This window comes from Eutrigla gurnardus, assembly GCF_963514095.1.
Source record: "Eutrigla gurnardus genome assembly, chromosome: 19".
In the NCBI taxonomy this organism is placed as follows: Eukaryota; Metazoa; Chordata; class Actinopteri; order Perciformes; family Triglidae; genus Eutrigla; species Eutrigla gurnardus.
This window is the reverse complement of record NC_139930.1, coordinates 15,832,224-15,850,273: the sequence shown is the minus strand read 5'-3', so window position 1 is coordinate 15,850,273 and position 18,050 is coordinate 15,832,224. Positions and strand designations below refer to the sequence as shown.

Here is an 18,050-nt window from a genome sequence, read left to right as displayed (position 1 = left end):
CTTTAAATCTCCACGGCAACCAACCCAGTGCTCACTCCATCTGCTGTCCAATTTAATGATGGGGGGGGGGAGAGAGGAGGAGGAGGTGGAGGAAGAGGCCGTGTGTCTGGCACAAGCCTGCTGCCATTCATCCAGTCAGGACCGAATCCTGACCAACACCAGCGTCACATCAACAGTCAGCAGAAACACGTGTAACCACAGCAGAGTCCCTACAGGATGGAGCTGCACAAACCGTCAATAAGTGACCAACTTAAGCACATCTGTAAATACACGCTTATAAGGAATCGTTTGGGGGGATTCTGAGAGTCAGATAGATACTAATGACTGTAGTCCGGCCGCTCAGCATAAAGACTGCAAGTAAGGAGAAACAGCAAGATAAGCTTTAAAAGAAAATACACCCAGCATTACTTTAAAATCCCATCGACTAACTGTACACGCACTGAAATGTAACTTGAATTTGCTTTCTAAACTTGCCGACCCTGAACACCCCGGGCTGCCCTCCGTCTCACCCCCGGTCATAAAGAGCTCTGCTGCTGCAGCCACATGCTGCTTCTCAAGTGTCCTTTTAGAAGAAAAGCCTCCTCCTCCTCCTCCCAAAACCTTTTCTGTGCGCTGGAGAGCTGCAGCAGATGGTAATGACTGGCTGCAGGCTGAGCGTGCATGCGTGTGCGTGTGGACGTGCACGTGCGTTTTTCTGTGCTCTTAGTTTGTTGGTGTTTTGGTCCAGCAGGTCTCCTAGGATACTGACATGAGCATCTTCCCCTCCACAGCTCAATTCATTTTATTTATCTGATTTTATTAAGCAGCACATACTTATTATATTCACGCTGAAATAACCAAACTAATTTATATCTTTGGAAAATGCGTCTTGGAACAAGGAAAGTTTGATAAGATGGATCCATAGTTGCAGAGAGTTTCAGTGTCTGCTGACTCGCTCTGTCTGATAGCTATGCTAATATAGTGCTTAAACTATGCTAATATTGCACACCGTCATTAACATAAGTCTGGTCACAACAGGCTGGAGGTCAAACAACGCACACGCCCATTCCCTCAGTCATCAGCTGTTAATGCTAATTCCGGTTTCTGATATCCATCAGTTGGGCTCGTGTCAACTCATGGTGAATCTAATCACTGATTACATGAAGCTGCAGCCCCACAGGCTGCTGCTCTCTTATTACAGGAAGAGCAAGCAGGTTTCATTCTAATAACTCATTTGAATAACTCAAACAACTCATGAAATAACTCAAAACACATCATTTTGGTTTTAAAATGAGAATTTGTATGTACTGTAAAGACTGTAAAGACAGCTAAAGTTGTGTGTGTTTTTTTTTTGCATAACACGTACTGCATTATAACACTCTAAGTTGTTTATTTGGAAGTGAACGTATACATTTGTTTGCATTAGATTTTATCTTTAAATGTAACTAGAGTGTAAATAAATATGAACACGCATTTTTCTTTTTTTTATCTGTTTACGTCCACAGTTGCAGCTTGTAAACACAAAGTGGGCTTACACACACACACACACACACACACACACACACACACACACACACACACACACACACACACACACACACACACACACACACACACACACACATCTATATGCACACATGCACACTCACTGCCAGCTGTTGCCAAAACACTGTTCTGCTTCTCCATTCAATGCTGGGGCCCTCAAGGGCCTTGTTCAGACACAGCAGTAACTCTGTGTGTGTGTGTGTGTGTATGTGTGTGTGTGTGTGTGTGTGTGTGAGAGAGAGAGAGAGAGAGAGAGAGAGAGAGAGAGAGAGAGAGAGAGCTTTCAACCACATGTCACATAAGATAAAATACGTTTTTACTTTGGAGGCTTTCTATAAAGTAATGCATGAAATATGAGACCTGAATCCCATAATGTGGACCGGAGATCTGCCTTCCGATGAGTCATGCATCTGTTTGCATACATGCAAGGTGTGTGCTGTAGAACCAGATATAAATGTGCTTGTGCTGCACGTCCTCCAACCCCCAATCCATAGCTCCCCCTAACCAACAACAACATAAACTCTCAGTCAAACAAAAGCCAACACTTCTACACCCTCATCCACGGACACAAAGAGCAAAAAAAAAACGACAGGAGGGGCCCGGCACAAAGGTGCAGCGAGACCCCGGCCCTTTCCCCTCTTTTGTGCTGAAGAATGGAAAGGTCCAGGAGCAGCTGCTGTTGGCTGCACGGCACATTTGAGACCATCCTTTTCACCTCAAAACAAAGTCTGGAGCTGTGAGTGTGCAGCCTGCAGGGCTGCAGGGAGAGAGGGGGGGCTGGAAACAAAACCAAAGGCACACTTTGCCTGATCAACATCGGGCTGACTCCTCATTCATCCTGCAGATCAGCAGCAGAGGGGTGGAGCGCTGGGGGGGAGGGGGACCTAAAGTAAAGGAGGAAACCTTTAAAGTTAACGTGAGGCACATCAGTCACAGCACAAAGGAGTCCCCGAGGCCTGCCATATGGAAGAGCCACATCATCTGTTCAGGGATCACTCAAAGGAAATCCAGCCAGAGCCAATAGCAGGGCAGGCTATGCACCTTTCTCTACCCAGCGACACATCCCTGGTTTCTGATTGGTCGTTGGAGGTGTCGTCATTAACAAAGTGTCTCAATTAGTCAGATAGGTAGGAGGGCACTTTGCTGTTTTAGTGCTTCAGGATGCTCTGTGTGTCGGATTGATTAGTGTTTCCTCTCCGGTTAGTTCCACTTGTGGTTCTCCAAAATAAAAAAAATAACACACTATTTCAGCAAATTTCCACAAATCACTTTTGGAATCAATAAAAAAAAAAAAAAAAAAGGGTAAACAAATGTCTGTTTCTCACAATAACTATTTGTATGTTTTCCTCAGTCAATAAAGGACTCTCTGCTCAGCTGAGATATGTTTTATATATCAAATAATAGAATCAATGAATGACCGAATAAATAAATAAAATAAATCAATAAAAAGGCATCTAGCAAGACTAATATCAAACTTTGAGATAAATAGAAGCATCTAATCTCTTCTCTTCTTTCAAAAAAGAAATAAAGATATAACTTATTAAATACTGAATGCTGAATGCACAACATTGATGGACATTCTCAACATACATCTTTATTATTTTAAAGACGGAAATATTATTTGATCGACCAAAAGAACATAAATGACTCAACTTCACACTTTTCTGTCTCCTCACTGTGACGTGATACTAAAAAAAAATACATAGAGTACATATCTGATAGGATATGTTACAGCGTCCCCTAGTGGCAGAAGCCTTTTTTAATTTATGGTCGGTTCTGATTTCTTTCCTCAGTTGTGATCTTTGTGTTTGCATCCAAGTTTTAGTCATCCATTTTCAAAAGGAAAAAAAAAAATATATATATATTCCTTCATCCACGAGTATTAGGTGTTACCTGAGGAAGGAATGTTTGGCAATACCCATATTTATCAATACTAGTATTTTTACCATCCAAAGAAGCTTGCTTTAATCCATAACAGTCACTGTATTTCATGGTTTATTGTAAGAAACATAACAATCCATGCAACATTATTGAGTCAGTGAATACTTGAAAGTCCTTTATTGATCAGAATATTTACTGAAACATCAAAAAGTAGAGACATTTATTTACAAAGTGGTTTGAGTAACATTTTAAACATTGTATATCTTTCTGTTAAAATGTGGTCCTAGAGACTCCTACTGTAGCGGGATCACAAATGTGGTTTGGACTTCTGTCTGTCTGTATGCGATTATCCCGGATTATAAAGAGCTTATTCTTCCCAGAGTCATAATTATGAACAGACGGGAGACAGAGAGTTTACACCCAGAAATGTGTCCAGAATGCACTGTAGTCACATGATGATCAGGACCACAGACTTGTATCAGTATCTCAGGGTAGAATATGATAATCCAGGTGTTCTTTTTCTTCCATTCAGTCACTTTGACACGATGGGCAGCAGTTCACCTTTCGTCTTCATCGTCTTGATCTTGGCCTTGATGTTGTCGTCCATGGCCTGTCGGCAGCGGTGGGCGTAATGTGCCAGTGTCTCCTCCTTCTCGTCCCACGGTGCCAGAGCGTGGAACACCTCCGGGGCGGCCAGACTGAGCTCGGCTATGGCCGCCGTACGGGATATCGTGTTGCGGTCCACGCCGACCCGGTCAAAGGCCACCTTCATGGAAACGCTGCGGCGGAACTCCTGGAGGGCCGCCATGTAGCGCGCTATCACGCCCACCACGTTTTTCACTGGGGAGGGAAGAGACGGGGGAGGACGACGCATCAGTACATGCAAAAAGGAAATAAATGCAATCTAACCACCGTCACTGTTGTGTCATGTCCTTACTCCTGACACGGGTGTTTTCCCCGTCCCGGCTCCTCTTGCCCTTCAGGGTCCGGTGGTGGTCCAGAGGGTGAAGCTCCATTTCATCAAAGGAGTCGAACAGTATCGGTGAATCCACATCGTCAGAAGAGGGCATGTGTGAACTTCCTGGTTCCATTTGATTGGAGCAGCAAGGCCACCTCTTCTCTAGTGTCGGAGAGAGAAAATTACATTTGGGGATTTGGCAATACAGTACAGAACTCTTCCATTTGACTTCTTTTACTACTACAGTTATTAACAAGCTGTTATCTTGCCATCGTTTTAAAAACCAAGCCCCACCTGGCCGCAGTTTGTCTTGCAGGAAGTCACAGATGAGTTTGGCCTTTTTGGTGAGCTCATGCTGCAGCAGCTCCTTGTCCTGCTTCAGACCGGAGATGATCTCCGTCATCTGCTGGTTACGGCTGCGTTCTGCACAGAGTAACGACCGCAGCTTCTCCAGCTCGTCCTGCTCCCCTGCAGATTCACAGGAGCAAAACAAATCACAACTGGTGAGAAACAGGAAGCCAGTCCATATTAACACACACACACACACACACACACACACACACACACACACACTGGGTAATTTCCAATTAAAGCTGGGGTTGTGTCTCTGCCTCACAACAAAGCTGTACCTGCAGTCTTCTCCGTGGTCTCTGTGGCGGAGCTGCATCTCTCAGCCTGCTCTGTGGTCCCTGCCATGCAGCTGCTTCCTCCTCGCAGCTCCATCTCCAGGCCCTCTAGTCCCTCACACCCCTGATCCCGTCCTTCCCGGGGCTGACGGCAGGGTGAGAGGAGCGTTTTGGGCAACAGTGTGTGTGCGCCTTGAGAGTGTGTGTTTGACGCCCGACAAGCCTGTGACACATGCACAGCGTCTTTCACTGCTAGCCCCATGCTAGCTATGTTAGCAGCAGTGTCATAACCCTCTGCAGAGATGGCTTCCTGCTTGACCTTCTTCCCTGCCGCTGCTCCTCCCGGCGCCCCGCCTCGTTTCCTGGATGGGCGGGGCTCGTAGGCTCCATCTTCGTCTGTCGCTGACGAATCACATCCAGCGTTGTCAAACAGCCGGATGCTGAACTCCTCCCCCTCCGACGCTGCTTCGCTGTAGCCGAGGTCACATGACACCTTCACCTGGAGGGTCAGAAAGAGAGAATAGATGAGAAATTAAAGTTACAGACTGAAGACTTAAGTTACAGTCTTAACCGGGTGAGTTAGAGGTGTATTAATCATCACACCTTGCATGGCAGAGGTGGACAGAAGTCAAGCAAAAGATGCAAATATGGAGATGTGTTCATCCATTTAGGCTTATAGGGTTGATTGAGATACTTTTTAAATTCAAGATTAGAACTCTACTTTACCTTGTTGGACGGACGCCCTCGAACAAACCTCTCCTGGCCCTGGCTGGTATTTGCTGAGCCCCCACAGCCGTTGCTATGGTCACTGAGGGGCCAGTGGTAGGCGTGTCCGGCCCCACAGCTCCACACGGCCACAGGGACACCGCTGCCACGGAGACCGGCTTCTGGAGTCAGCACGTTTCCGTGGGAACCACAGGTGAGTTGCTGCAGGCTGGGGAGGAGGTTGCAGATGGTGCCGTGGCTGTGAGCCCAGTGGACGAGTTTACACAGACTGCCAGAGGTGGTCTGGACCGGGTCGGACATGGTGCGAGCCTGGAGGAGGGAGAGAGGAGAGGAGGCTGACAAAGGGCTGACAAAAGTTAAATCACTTCATCAAGATTTAGCATCTGTTTGCCAAGTTAACATAACTTTAAATGATGTTATTAGTGGCACATGCCCATGATGGAGTTGGGATTTGTGATTTTTTAAATGTTGATCCAGAATCCTTCAATAATTATTCATGGAAACCAACTATATATGTTTGTATTTGGCTTTTTTCAGTGTTAGTTTGCTCAGGCGTATGTATATCTTTTGGAGTAATCAATTATTATTATCGATTCATATTTTTTGGATTAGTTTCTGGGTCATTCAATGAATCATCTTATCAATAACATATCAAAAATAGGTTAAGAAATGTCTGTGATAATTCCCCTTTCTTCAGATTCTTGAGAAGCCACAACCAGCAAATGCTTGGCAACTATCGACTATCAAAAGAGTTCATATTTGTTCGGTTCATTTTCTGTTGCTCGTAATCGATAATCAATCATTTCAACTCTGTAATAAATCAGAAATAGTCACGTGGTTTATCGGCCCTCCTCCTGTCTGTAGCTTCATTCTAATGATGAGATTCTTCTCAAAGAGGACTTGCTATATTGATAAACTCTATAGTCTTATAGTTTCCTTTTCATCTCTCTAACTTCTAAACTAGTTGCACGTCTACTTACATATTGTTAATATTATATGGATCACCAGACCGCCTCCGCGTCTATCAACATCTGTCTGCAGGCAAACCACAATCCATCAGGCACAAGAACAAAGCTCCGGCAGTTCATCAGCATGTCTTATATTTACCTCCTTTTTTGTTTGTTTTTTTTTACTATAAATTAAAACCGATTTGTCACATCGTCCTCATTTGTTCCGCACGTGTCGGCCACTTCAACGAGGCGACTGTTAATCGTGTTATGACGCAAATTGGCTTTTTTTGATTAAATATCATGAATATATCACATCAGATGTACAACGTTTGTTTAATTATTACATTCTTTGTCTGGATTCAGCAAAGACTGTATCGCAAGATCCGAAGGGAAAGTCGCTTTACTGCCATCAGCTGGTCGGGAGGAGGAACTGTCTCCTCCTCTCACGGTGTGGTGTAACACTGACCTCTAGTGGCAGGGGTGCGTCAACGCACAAAACCGATTTACTGTATATTATATATAATAAATTAGTGCCTGCAGAGACTATTACTTTTTGGGATATCATTTTTCCACATGAAAAAAATAAAATAAATACTAATAATAATAATCCTGATTTAAATTACATCCATAACTATATCTATGCAAATATTGCATGATTACAACTGCTGGAAACGAAAAGTCTACGCATGACTCTAATTCCCTAACTCATTTAAGTTGTAATAAAATAAATATACTTTTAATACATTATATATTTGAACTCTTTGATGAAATGTGTTTTTAATTTTTTTATTTTAATATATTCCACTCGGCTAATTGGGATATGGTTAACAGCGATGTAGACGTCGCTCTCAGCGGATGACGTGTCGACCGCCCACAGAACAGGACGATGCGTTTCTGCTGCTGCTGGAGCTTTTACAAGGAGGTGATGTGGGTTTTTCTTTCCATGCATGAGTTGAGTGACTTGACTGAACTTGCAGCTGACTCCACCCTCCGCCAGTCCACTACGTGTTCGGGACTGTTCTTCAACTAACAAGCATCTCGGGGAGAAGAGAGAGAGAGAGGGAAGAAAAAAAAGGGGACTTTTGCCCGGGTCTTATCTGGAGGACTGAAGTAGCTAAACAACTAAAACTCTACACGGCTCTGAAACACCCTGTTAGGGCAGGTTTCCTTTCTACTTTCCGACTTGGATTGAGTTCTGCATGGAAACTAATGATATTTGAGAGGAGCGGAGAGAGGAGGTGGGTGTCGGGTACGAGCTAGTGTGTTTTCTCTCTCTCTCTCTCTCCCTCTCTCTCTCGGATGAAAGCCTGATGGATTTTTGACAAACGTGGAAAGAAAATAGTTCGTGCTTCCGCTGCGTGATCTAAATCCCCCCCGCTTTAAAGGGGGCTTTAAAGGTCCAATCTGCGGATCGAAGAAACGTTCCTCCACACGACAGAGACAGGACACAAATAGTAGTAGTGCTGAAATTATGGCGTTAAAGGGCCGAGTGCTGTACGACTTCCACTCTGAAAACCCAGGGGAGATCTCCATAACAGAGAACGAGCTGGTGACTCTGTTCAGTGAGGAGGAGCTGGAGGGCTGGCTGGAGGGGGAGAACTGCAAGGGGGAGGCCGGCCTCTTCCCTGCCTCCTATGTGGAGATCATCAGGGACCACATCACCTCCAGCACCAACAACAACGGCCTCTCCTCGCCCAAAACCAAAGCCCAGACGCCCATCCAGACCTCCTACGCATCCTCGGACACCCAGTCTCAGAGGGGCGGCGGTGGCAGTGGCGGTGGCAGCTTCCACACCAGCCAGGGCAGCGATGACGACTGGGACGACGACTGGGACGACAGCTCGCCCGCGGGCGATGCACCTCAGGGTCTCGGCAGGTCGCCCCCCTTGTACCCGGTGACCACCTCCTTGCCCGGCCGGCGGGACAGCGCCCAGCAGCATCAGCAGGCCAAGAGCTCTGCAACAGTGGGGAGGAACCTCAACAGGTTCTCCACCTTTGTCAAGTCCGGAGGGGAGGCCTTCCTGCTCGGGGAGGCCTCGGCGTTTGTGAAGGACGGGGACAGGATCTGCGTGGTGATGGGGAAGCATGGACCGGAGTGGCAGGAGGACCCGTATCCGTTCACGTGCACCATTGACGACCCCACCAAGCAGACCAAGTTCAAAGGCATGAAGAGCTACATGTCCTACGGCCTGACCCCCACACACACCAATGTGCAAGTCAACCGCAGGTACAGGCCGTCTTCCTCCTCCTCCCCCTCCTCCTGCTTCTCCTCCTCTTATTAACTAATTTCTCTTCCGGATCCCCCCTGGCCCCCACATAAAAGTCCATGTTTCTGTGGCTTTTCCTGTCGCTACAATTGTTCCCACAAAGTTGCTGAAATAGAGGAATCCTCAGGAGGAATCCTCCCTTTTCCTTTCTGAGATTCCTTCTGCACATTTTACATTGTTCCTCTGTCAGTAGGTCTGTCGTTTCCAACCAACACTTACTCCGTCACATTTCAGTTAGATCCAGACTCCTGCTGGAGGGGGAATAGGGATCTTTCCTTCATTTTCACTCCGCCTCGTGCCTTTTTCCTGGTGTTTACCTCACTTCCTAATCTCCCTTGTTCCCATTTTCCCATTTCAAACCTTCTCCCCAACATGTCGTCCACTCAAAATATCACTGTACATAAATCCTCTCACCCGTCTCCCCTCCCATCATCTCTGCAGGTATAAACACTTCGACTGGCTCTACGCTCGGCTCGTGGAGCGTTTCCCGGTCATCTCGGTGCCCCACCTGCCAGAGAAACAGGCCACCGGCCGGTTCGAGGAGGACTTCATCTCCAAGCGGCGGAAGGGGCTGATCTGGTGGATGAACCACATGATCAGCCACCCCGTGCTGGCTCGCTGCGACGTTTTCCAGCATTTCCTAACTTGCGGGGCGGACGAGAAGGCCTGGAAACAGGGCAAGAGGAAGGCGGAGAGAGATGAACTGGTTGGGTCCAATTTCTTCCTCACAATCAGGTAGGAGGCTGGGTGAATGGCTCTTTGTTTCTATTACAAGCTTATAAAAAGGGTGGAACACTCAACTGAAAAGCCTTTGATTTGTTGGACAATTAAATGATTGGATGATGGCAGGCACTTAAAGTCCAAGAACAAGGGCTTCTTTCAAGAATCACCATTTTCAAAGAGCATTCAACAATCAAACAAGCAGAAATCAGTTGAAGAAAAGGCCCAACATCTGCACTAATAAGAGCAGGAAATAGACCACAATGCAATGCTGTTACAACACAGATTAGGTTTTGGTCCTGACCCTCCTTCGTTTCTTTACTTTGAAAAACAAAACCTTGTTGCTCTGTTGTCATCACTATTAAAATCTCGCTCTACCAGCCACTGACTGTATCAAGTTACAGCCCAATCCCTGGAGCTTGTAAAAGGAATTCTGGGGAATGTAGGCAACCAGTTGTGGTGCTGTGTTGCATCATAATATTGTGTCAGGCGTTCCTGGTGTTTTGTCCACCCATTTTACAATGGTATAAAGTAATATTGGAGGGCTTTTGCCCTTGAGCACAACGCTGTTATCAGTTTTCATTGTTTCAGTCAGCTGCAACCGAAAGCTTTCATCTTTAGGGAGTACCTGATAGCGAACGAGATAAGTAGAACACAGGAATAATAAATAAAGATGATGTATTTCAGAATGAGGCCTCATGGTCTTTGTCATTGTTCCCTTCAGCACACCTGCCGTCCCACTGGACCTCCAGGAAGTCGAGAGCAAGATCGAAGGCTTCAAGACCTTCACCAAGAGGATGGACGAGAACATCGTGGTCGTGAACACCACCATCAATGAGTTCGCCCGCAAGCAGATGGCGGGGTTCAAGAAGGAGTACCAGAAAGTCGGACAGGCCTTCGCAATCCTGGGACAGGCGTTCGAGCTGGACCAGCAGGCCTACTCAGGAGGCCTGAACAGAGCCATCGCCTACACCGGCGAGGCCTACGAGGCGGTGGGGGAGTATTTCGCTGAGCAGCCGCGCCACGACCTGGCTCCCATTTCTGACCTGCTGGACCTCTACAGAGGACACCTGGCCAATTTCCCTGACATCATCCACGTGCAGAAAGGTGGGAACGTGTCCGTGCGCTTTGAAATCAGAACCACAATGTTTGTACAATAGCATAAATGTAAGAACCGCAAGTTCATTTCCAATTTAGAACACTTACGACTTACATTGGAGGTGTTTATCTTTGAGAAATCTTCAACATACCGACGTAGTCATTTGATGTTGGGCGCAAATGCTAAACATAGCCATAGCTTGGGGAAAATTCTGCAGAAGTATGTGAAAGGAGTGACTGACCCCAAAAAATGCTTACAAGAAATTAAACAGATGCGGGGCCGATCGTACTTCCCTTGACAGGGAGGCCAGAGGTTTAAGGCTTAGCTTTTAATGGAGCTAGTGGGGACCAAGTGGTCAGGACTCATGGATGCCTCTGCAGGGTGGAGAGTTTGAATCTAGGGAGGATTCACTACAACACCAGACCTCCCGCACTTAGCTTCCACGCTACAGGCTGGTAATCTCTCCTGAAACCAAATACTCACAGATATATTGATTTCTACTTGGATTAAAAAATAATTATGTTCTATAAGCCATCCAGCCACGCGGCCCTCCTGTGTATTAACCACAACGATGTCAGGCAGATAATACACAGAGACCCAGATTCTGGCTCTTTCAACATCTGTTTTCATTTACCGAATCGTCTATCTGGGTTGAAAACTGAAACCCGTTGGCCAGTCCATTGTAACGCTGTGAGAGCCTGCGCTCACTCACAGGAAAACACAGAAAAACCCTCACACGGACGCGTACAAAGGACTCGCAGAGGAGTTGGCTTGTTAGTTTCGTGCAGGTTGGGAGGAGGGAGTCGCTCCTGGCATGCAAAGTCCTGACGTTTGCCAAACCTAGAGGCACTGTTTCTATAGTCTGCCGAGCTCTGTTCTCTAGACACAATCGCAGCTCGGGACTATGGAAGCACAGCCTGAATCCCAACAGTCCCTGTGTCCCTGAGTTCACTTACTTTCTGAGTGACAAGTAACAATTGTTTTATGTCCCACAATGAGCATCTAACTTCTCATAACTTTGAACAGTTCCTCTCATATAATGAACTTTAAGGGCTCAACTTTAATATTATGATGCCTCTGCGGAGCATGATGTCAGAAATGTGAGCTTATTTGTATTAAATGGGACAACGGGGGGAAAAAAGTAATGGATCACAAGGACGGAAACTTGTGCTAAATGAAACATGATGAAAACTTTAAAGCCTTTAAAAGTCAACTTATCATAACCATAACTAAAACAATGTTACCTGATCTTAACCCTCAAAAACAGACCATAAAGGTAGGGTTAGGTATTTACAATACAACATTTTTTGTTATATTATTTTAGAAAATCAATAAATCAAATGTGCTAACAAAGAAAACAAATCCAGTATCTGTGGCTGATATCTGCGGGCATTTGGCCAATTCATTCTTTGGGACATGACCTCACTTTCCACCACGTCATTGGATTCTATCAAAATGTCCTGCCAAGTAAGAGACGAAGAAACCCAAAAGACCAAAAAGCCTGTTGTGACTTGTGTCTGTTTAGTTTCTAATTGATAAACAAGTTTCAGACTTATGAGGCGGGAGTCATTGACTCATGCTAGATTAAAAACACAGGCTCTGAGTAACCCACCGCTGCTGTCACAGGAAACTTTCCCACAATGCAAAGTCTGCACTTCTGCCATAGTTGTGAAATCACTACCTTTTAACAAAAGATGTCTTGTTTGGCTCAGTCTCCATAACCGGCCAAGTTGACGAATGAATCCTCATTGAGAGAAAAAAACCTTTGCATCATTGCAAAGGTTTAGATTTATAGCGTTTTTCTTTCTTTCTAACTCGATAAAATCCACAAAGAAAATATGAGGTTTCACGTTTATATTGATGTCATAAAGCACTGAGCATTTCTCCAATAACAACCAAATCACAACACCATAGCAACATGGCAGCACACAAACTGTGTCGCTAAGGCGGACGGCTTTGTTGACCTAAACCTACAGTATTGCCCCGAGCTCGCCGGTTCTCCAAAGGCTACATCTGATTTGAATGAGCAGAGAGATTCCTGGGCCTCTTGTCCTGTGTTGCCCTGGGACTGCAGGAATGCAAAAATGGAGCAGTCTCAGGATAAGTTTCCCCCTCCTCCTCTTTTCTTCTCCCTCTTTTCCTCCTTCCTCCTGGTGCTAGTTGAAGAGGAAGAAGAAGAAAAGGGGAGGGGTGTTTTGTGAGAGGGGCTGCAGATAGTTACAGAGCCGAAACAAGCTTTCCCACCGGCCAACAGTACAAGAGTTCAGATTACAGCTCTGTAATCGCCTTGGCAGCGAGGAGAGCAAAGTCCAAGTTAAGTTCCAGTTCGTTAGTGTACTTGAGGAGGTATGGTGTGTGTTTTTTCCGTGCGAGAGGGAGAGAGCAAGAGAGATCTAGATAAAGAGGTCAAAGAGGTCCGGAAGGAGAGCCGAACCAGACGAAGTCTGGCTCATCATTTCCTCCACAAGCTGCCATGCTAGAGCCTTACTCCTAGTTCCTCTTCATCTCGTCTTTTAACTGAAATTTACTTCCCTTCTGAAAGTGCAGTCACACTAGTCCATACATTCTGAGTCATGACTGGCATTGGGCAGGGGTTCCTGGAAAAAGTGTGTGAGAAAAAATTCTGTATTATGAAAAATGTCTGGGTCGGTTAAGAGAATGTCCTGTGTAGTGTTGTAAGTCATGCTAACTTGTCCTGATTACTTCCTGGCTAGCTATAGTGGCAGCTAAGCTTCTCTAACTCAATGTACTAGAGATTTAAAAAAAAATCTTATTAGAATGTGATGACGTTTTCCAACCTTTTAGCAACCACTGGTTTACCTGAATCAAAGTTGGGCCTACCAGCTAGGTTAGCCTAGCCGCTAGGCCCTAGCATAACGGGAAGAATGGAAGCAGAAATACCACTCTTAAAAAAACAGCAATGTAGGGCACTGGACTGTGGAATGACAACTCCTCAGGTCATCTGGACGGCTCTGATGAATGTACCAGTAACAGGAATTTTGCTGACGCTCCAGGCACATCTTGCACCTCAGCAGGGCCTGCGACAGATATTAAAAACAGCTGCTTTCAGTGGGCCGGGGTTGCCGTAAACATGAAACTCCCCAAATAACTGAAAGAGGATGTGTCCATGACATGATTCCATGAATTTAATGATCTATTTTATCTCTATATGTGTCAGTTTTTACTTGAATGACCTGTTCAGTATTGTGTTGATGGCTTATGACAGTATGGAAAATCGTTGTGAATATGGAAAGAGGAAAAGTGGGCCTATCTTCTCTGTTGAATGAGTTTAGTACTTGGGTTTTCATTCATCTTATGTCTAACATCTGTCACAACTTGAATACTGTCATATGATATAACTTGAAGCCCTGTTTTGTTCTGCATAAAAGAATGGAAACTGCTAGCGTAGATTTGAGCAAAGATGTTCTTTCAACCCTATGTTCCCTCAGCCCTATGTTCCCTTAACTCTATGTTCCCTCAGCCCTATGTTCCCTCAGCCCTATATTCCCTTAACCCTATGTTCCCTCAACCCTATGTTCCCTTAACCCTATGTTCCCTCAACCTTATGTTCCCTCAGCCCTATATTCCCTTAACCCTATGTTGCCTCAACCCTATGTTCCCTCAGCCCTATGTTCCCTTAACCCTATGTTCCCTCAGCCCTATGTTCCCTTAACCCTATGTTCCCTTAACCCTATGTTCCCTCAGCCCTATGTTCCCTTAACCCTATGTTCCCTCAGCCCTATGTTCCCTTAACCCTATGTTCCCTCAGCCCTATGTTCCCTCAGCCCTATGTTCCCTTAACCCTATGTTCCCTCAGCCCTATGTTCTCTCAGCCCTACGTTCCCTTAACCCTATGTTCCCTCAGCCCTATGTTCCCTTAACCCTATGTTCCCTTAACCCTATGTTCCCTAAGCCCTATGTTCCCTTAACCCTATGTTGCCTCATGTTAATAATAAAATAAATACTTTCCTAGTAGTAGGTTAGGACATTCTTTATTTCATTATTAATCTGAGGGAACAGGGCTGATCACCATCGAGGGCTAGGGGCTCTATGCTTTTTATACCTGTCACACTTTAACATTCTTCTCCCTCTCTTTTCCACCCTCACCACCCTTTTCCAGGTGCACTGACCAAGGTGAAAGACTGTCCAAAGCAGGAAGGCGAGCTCCACGACCGCTGCAACATAATTTCCTGTGCCACGCTGGCAGAGATCCAGCACTTCCACCGCACGCGCGTACGGGACTTCCGCTCGCAGATGCAGCACCACCTCCGCGAGCAGATCGGCTTCTTCCAGAAGATCACCGCCAAGCTGGAGGACGCGCTTCAGAGATATGATGACGACCAGTAGAAGAGAAGGGGGAGCGAACAGAGAAGTTGGACTACAAAAGCCTTGAGAAAGCAGGGGGGGGGGGTTGATGGGTTCAACCTCAATAATGGAGAACATCTGAACGTGATTTTAAAGAGAAGACTTTCTGAAGTGGTGAATCTTGGGTCCTGGTACAAGTATTGGAAGAAATACCACTCTTTTTTTTTTTTAAAAAAACAGCAATGTAGGGCACTGGACTGTGGAATGACAACTCCTCAGGTCATCTGGACGGCTCTGATGAATGTACCAGTAACAGGAATTTTGCTGACGCTCCAGGCACATCTTGCACCTCAGCGGGCTCTGCGACAGATATTAAAAACAGCTGCTTTCAGTGGGCCGGGGTTGCCTCTCCACTCCCGGTTTCAGGGTCACGTGATCTCACCATGCCTCGCCAGCATAACTCAACAGACACGTAAACATGAAACTGAAAGAGGATGTTTCCATGACACGGTTCCATGAATTTAATGATCTATTTTATCTCTATATGTGTCAGTTTTTACTTGAATGACCGGTTCAGTATTGTGTTGATGGATTATGACAGTATGGGAATTGTTTGTGAATATGGAAAGAGGAAAAGTGGGCCTATCTTCTCTGTTGAATGAGTTTAGTACTTGGATTTCCTTACAGCTTGAAAGTTGACCTACGACCGTCTAACTGTCACACAACTCGAATGCTGTCATATATTATCATTTGAAGCCCTGTGTTGTTCTGCATTTGAGTTCATGCCTCGCCAGACCTAAAGCAGTATCTCAGACTGATTTGAATGTTTGATGCCTATTTGCTTGTTTTGAGAAGTAGCTCCACAGTTGTACTTCTTTGGGTTACTAGTTCATCTCTGTCTTTCTGCTTTCCCTCAATCAGGGTAGCTCAGAGGTCAGAGGTTAAGGGTGCAGGCATGTCAACATGATGGATGCTTCCTGACATTAAAGCTTTGAATCCAGATCTTCCAGTATAAAGCCACCATATGTAGGCTTTTTTAAATTCTCCTGGGGGCATAGTCTTTATATGTATTGTAAAAAATAGGGGAAAAAAAGACAATCTTAGTGCAAATATATGTTTCTGTCCCTATTGTGTCTTTTTTGTTACTACCACTCGAGGGCGCCAAAGTTGGACATTTTCAGATTCTACATAGTGGCTTTAATGTTTGCTCTTCTTGGTATGCTAATCTACAGCTCTAAAACATTCTTGTTAAACCAATGATTAACCAAAAAAAGCTCACAGAATTCTTTGTTGTAAATCTTCAATTGATCACAATACAGTATTTTAACTTTGGATAGTGTGAATGTAACCATTATAAATCGACCATACAGTGTCACAGAGATTATACGTCAAATGCATTACAATGGTTTTCTTGTGCTTTCGATGTTATGCTTGCATAATGTATTTCTGGTAAAGTCTTCACATAATAATAGGATCCACCACCAGCCAGGTTGTTAACAATGTTCAAAGCACATAATTCAGTATGATGAAACTGTTTCTTAACACTTTCACTGTAACACATCGGAAGAGCACTTCAGTAAATAAATGAAAGTAGAATTTATTTTGTTCATATATCTCATTCTGTGTCTTTCAGTCAGAGTTTTTCATGAATGTGAATGTTTTGTTTCTGTTTCTCCTCGTGGCGACGGAACGCCAGAATCAAAAATGATGTGGAACAAACAGATGGGCAGCAGCAGGATAATGAGGAGAGGGTCAACGGAAATTAGATGAGTATTATCCAAGTGCAAAGGTTTTCCCAAAGAGAAGTGTGTTATTGCTAGTGTTTCCTGTGGAGGCATCAGTCCAGACGCTGATATACGACACCAGAGATCACAGACTGCAGGTCAAGTTACTGCAGTTGCACGCTCTTCATTATTTAGACCGGCCTCTTTCTCCCCTCCTCCCTGGGCTCATGTTCTTTTTTATCTAATCATTTCAAATCCTTGGTTATTCTGAGCCAGCACTTTAAATTCACAAAGATATTCCTAAGATTATGTTTTTCCAGTCTTTCCTTCCACTTCATACAAAAAACCAAAGCTTTCTCACTCTATAAATGCTAAGCCATTAAGCTTCCACTCTATCACAGTAGGAGTACCTGTTGGTCAAACATTTACATACACAAAGTTGTGTCGTGTTGCATATATGAGTCAATATACATCTAGATCAGCTGGCTGAGGCCTACTTAGTTAGATAAAACCTTGTTACGGCTGCATGTTTTCCATGTGCTCTTATACCTTGTTTCCCCTCCAGTGGGCCAGGTGTGCTGCATCGTGCAACGTGGTGCACCTGGCCTGGGGAGGAGGTATTTAAAAGCCACGTTGTTGCATGTTTTCATACTATTAAATCCTGGATCTTATGGTTTTAAAGGATGACTTTTGTGAATTGATTTGAGGGCTGCCCAAGGGTGTTGCTCTTTTAAAATGTGAACCCTATTCAGCAGGGGTCTGTGTTCCTTTTCCTTGTCTTGCAGGACATTAACAGCTGATGAGCCACACCTGAGTATGATTGTGACTCCAGGTATAAAAGCTCATCACCGCAACACAGCTCTCTAAGACCAGGAACACAGACCCCTACTGAGGGGTAGGCACAATCCCCATTATCAGCTGCATTTAAAAAAAAAAATGAACAAAAGGAAGACCATGAAGCTCAAACTCTTGACTGTTATTTGCACACATGTGTTTGAGATAAGCTCACAGAAGTCTTTAAGAAATGTCTTTTATTCAAAATAAATCTTTCACAGTGCATGGCGAACAGAGGCTTACATAAAAGGTGTCACAGGTGACAAAAATGAAGTCAAATAGGAACTGAGGAAGCTACCGTCGTCTTTACATCTCATCATGTGTTGCTCAAACAATCAGAAATGAGACGCAATTCAAGAGGGGTGAACAAAATAGTTTGCATGCATGGACTTGGAAGCTCACAGTACCTTTAGTCACGTGTACAAACGGGCAGAAAC

The 18,050-nt window shown here is 44.9% G+C and overlaps 3 protein-coding genes across 5 annotated transcripts in view; 1 reads left to right on the top strand and 2 right to left on the bottom strand.

The window, feature by feature from the left end:
- The window catches only part of LOC311030208 (cytochrome c oxidase subunit 5B, mitochondrial-like), a 115,875-nt gene that overhangs the window by 71,185 nt on the left and 26,640 nt on the right, over positions 1–18,050 (bottom strand). The window lies entirely within an intron of this gene.
- On the bottom strand, positions 3,600–9,459 carry kiaa1958 (KIAA1958 ortholog). 3 transcript variants are annotated; one of them, XM_084035705.1, is made up of 6 exons: positions 9,346–9,459; positions 5,716–6,024; positions 4,993–5,488; positions 4,658–4,831; positions 4,343–4,525; positions 3,600–4,245 (listed from the first exon to the last, which is right to left on the bottom strand). In XM_084035705.1, exons 2-6 carry the CDS (start codon positions 6,013–6,015, stop codon positions 3,938–3,940), a joined length of 1,461 nt encoding a protein of 486 aa, XP_083891831.1. In that variant the 5' UTR covers positions 6,016–6,024; positions 9,346–9,459; the 3' UTR covers positions 3,600–3,937. The 3 variants fall into 3 exon arrangements, with proteins under 3 accessions (XP_083891831.1, XP_083891833.1, XP_083891832.1); XM_084035707.1 differs by lacking the exon at positions 9,346–9,459 and adding an exon at positions 6,823–6,971; XM_084035706.1 differs by lacking the exon at positions 9,346–9,459 and adding an exon at positions 6,696–6,821.
- LOC311030123 (sorting nexin-18-like) lies at positions 7,688–15,280 on the top strand. Its single transcript, XM_084035704.1, has 4 exons — positions 7,688–8,891; positions 9,373–9,666; positions 10,376–10,758; positions 14,871–15,280. The coding sequence occupies exons 1-4, from the start codon at positions 8,137–8,139 to the stop codon at positions 15,095–15,097; spliced, it is 1,659 nt and encodes a 552-aa protein (XP_083891830.1). The 5' UTR covers positions 7,688–8,136; the 3' UTR covers positions 15,098–15,280.

Coding starts and splice junctions, on each gene's coding strand:
- LOC311030123 (XM_084035704.1), top strand. CDS start 8,137: ATGGCGTTAAAGGGCCGAGTGCTGTACGACTTCCACTCTGAAAACCCA. Junction 9,667..10,375: donor AATTTCTTCCTCACAATCAG/GTAGGAGGCTGG, acceptor TGTTCCCTTCAG/CACACCTGCCGTCCCACTGG. Junction 10,759..14,870: donor CATCATCCACGTGCAGAAAG/GTGGGAACGTGT, acceptor ACCCTTTTCCAG/GTGCACTGACCAAGGTGAAA.
- kiaa1958 (XM_084035705.1), bottom strand. CDS start 6,015: ATGTCCGACCCGGTCCAGACCACCTCTGGCAGTCTGTGTAAACTCGTC. Junction 5,489..5,715: donor GAGGGCGTCCGTCCAACAAG/GTAAAGTAGAGT, acceptor CTGACCCTCCAG/GTGAAGGTGTCATGTGACCT. Junction 4,526..4,657: donor GCAAGACAAACTGCGGCCAG/GTGGGGCTTGGT, acceptor CTCCGACACTAG/AGAAGAGGTGGCCTTGCTGC.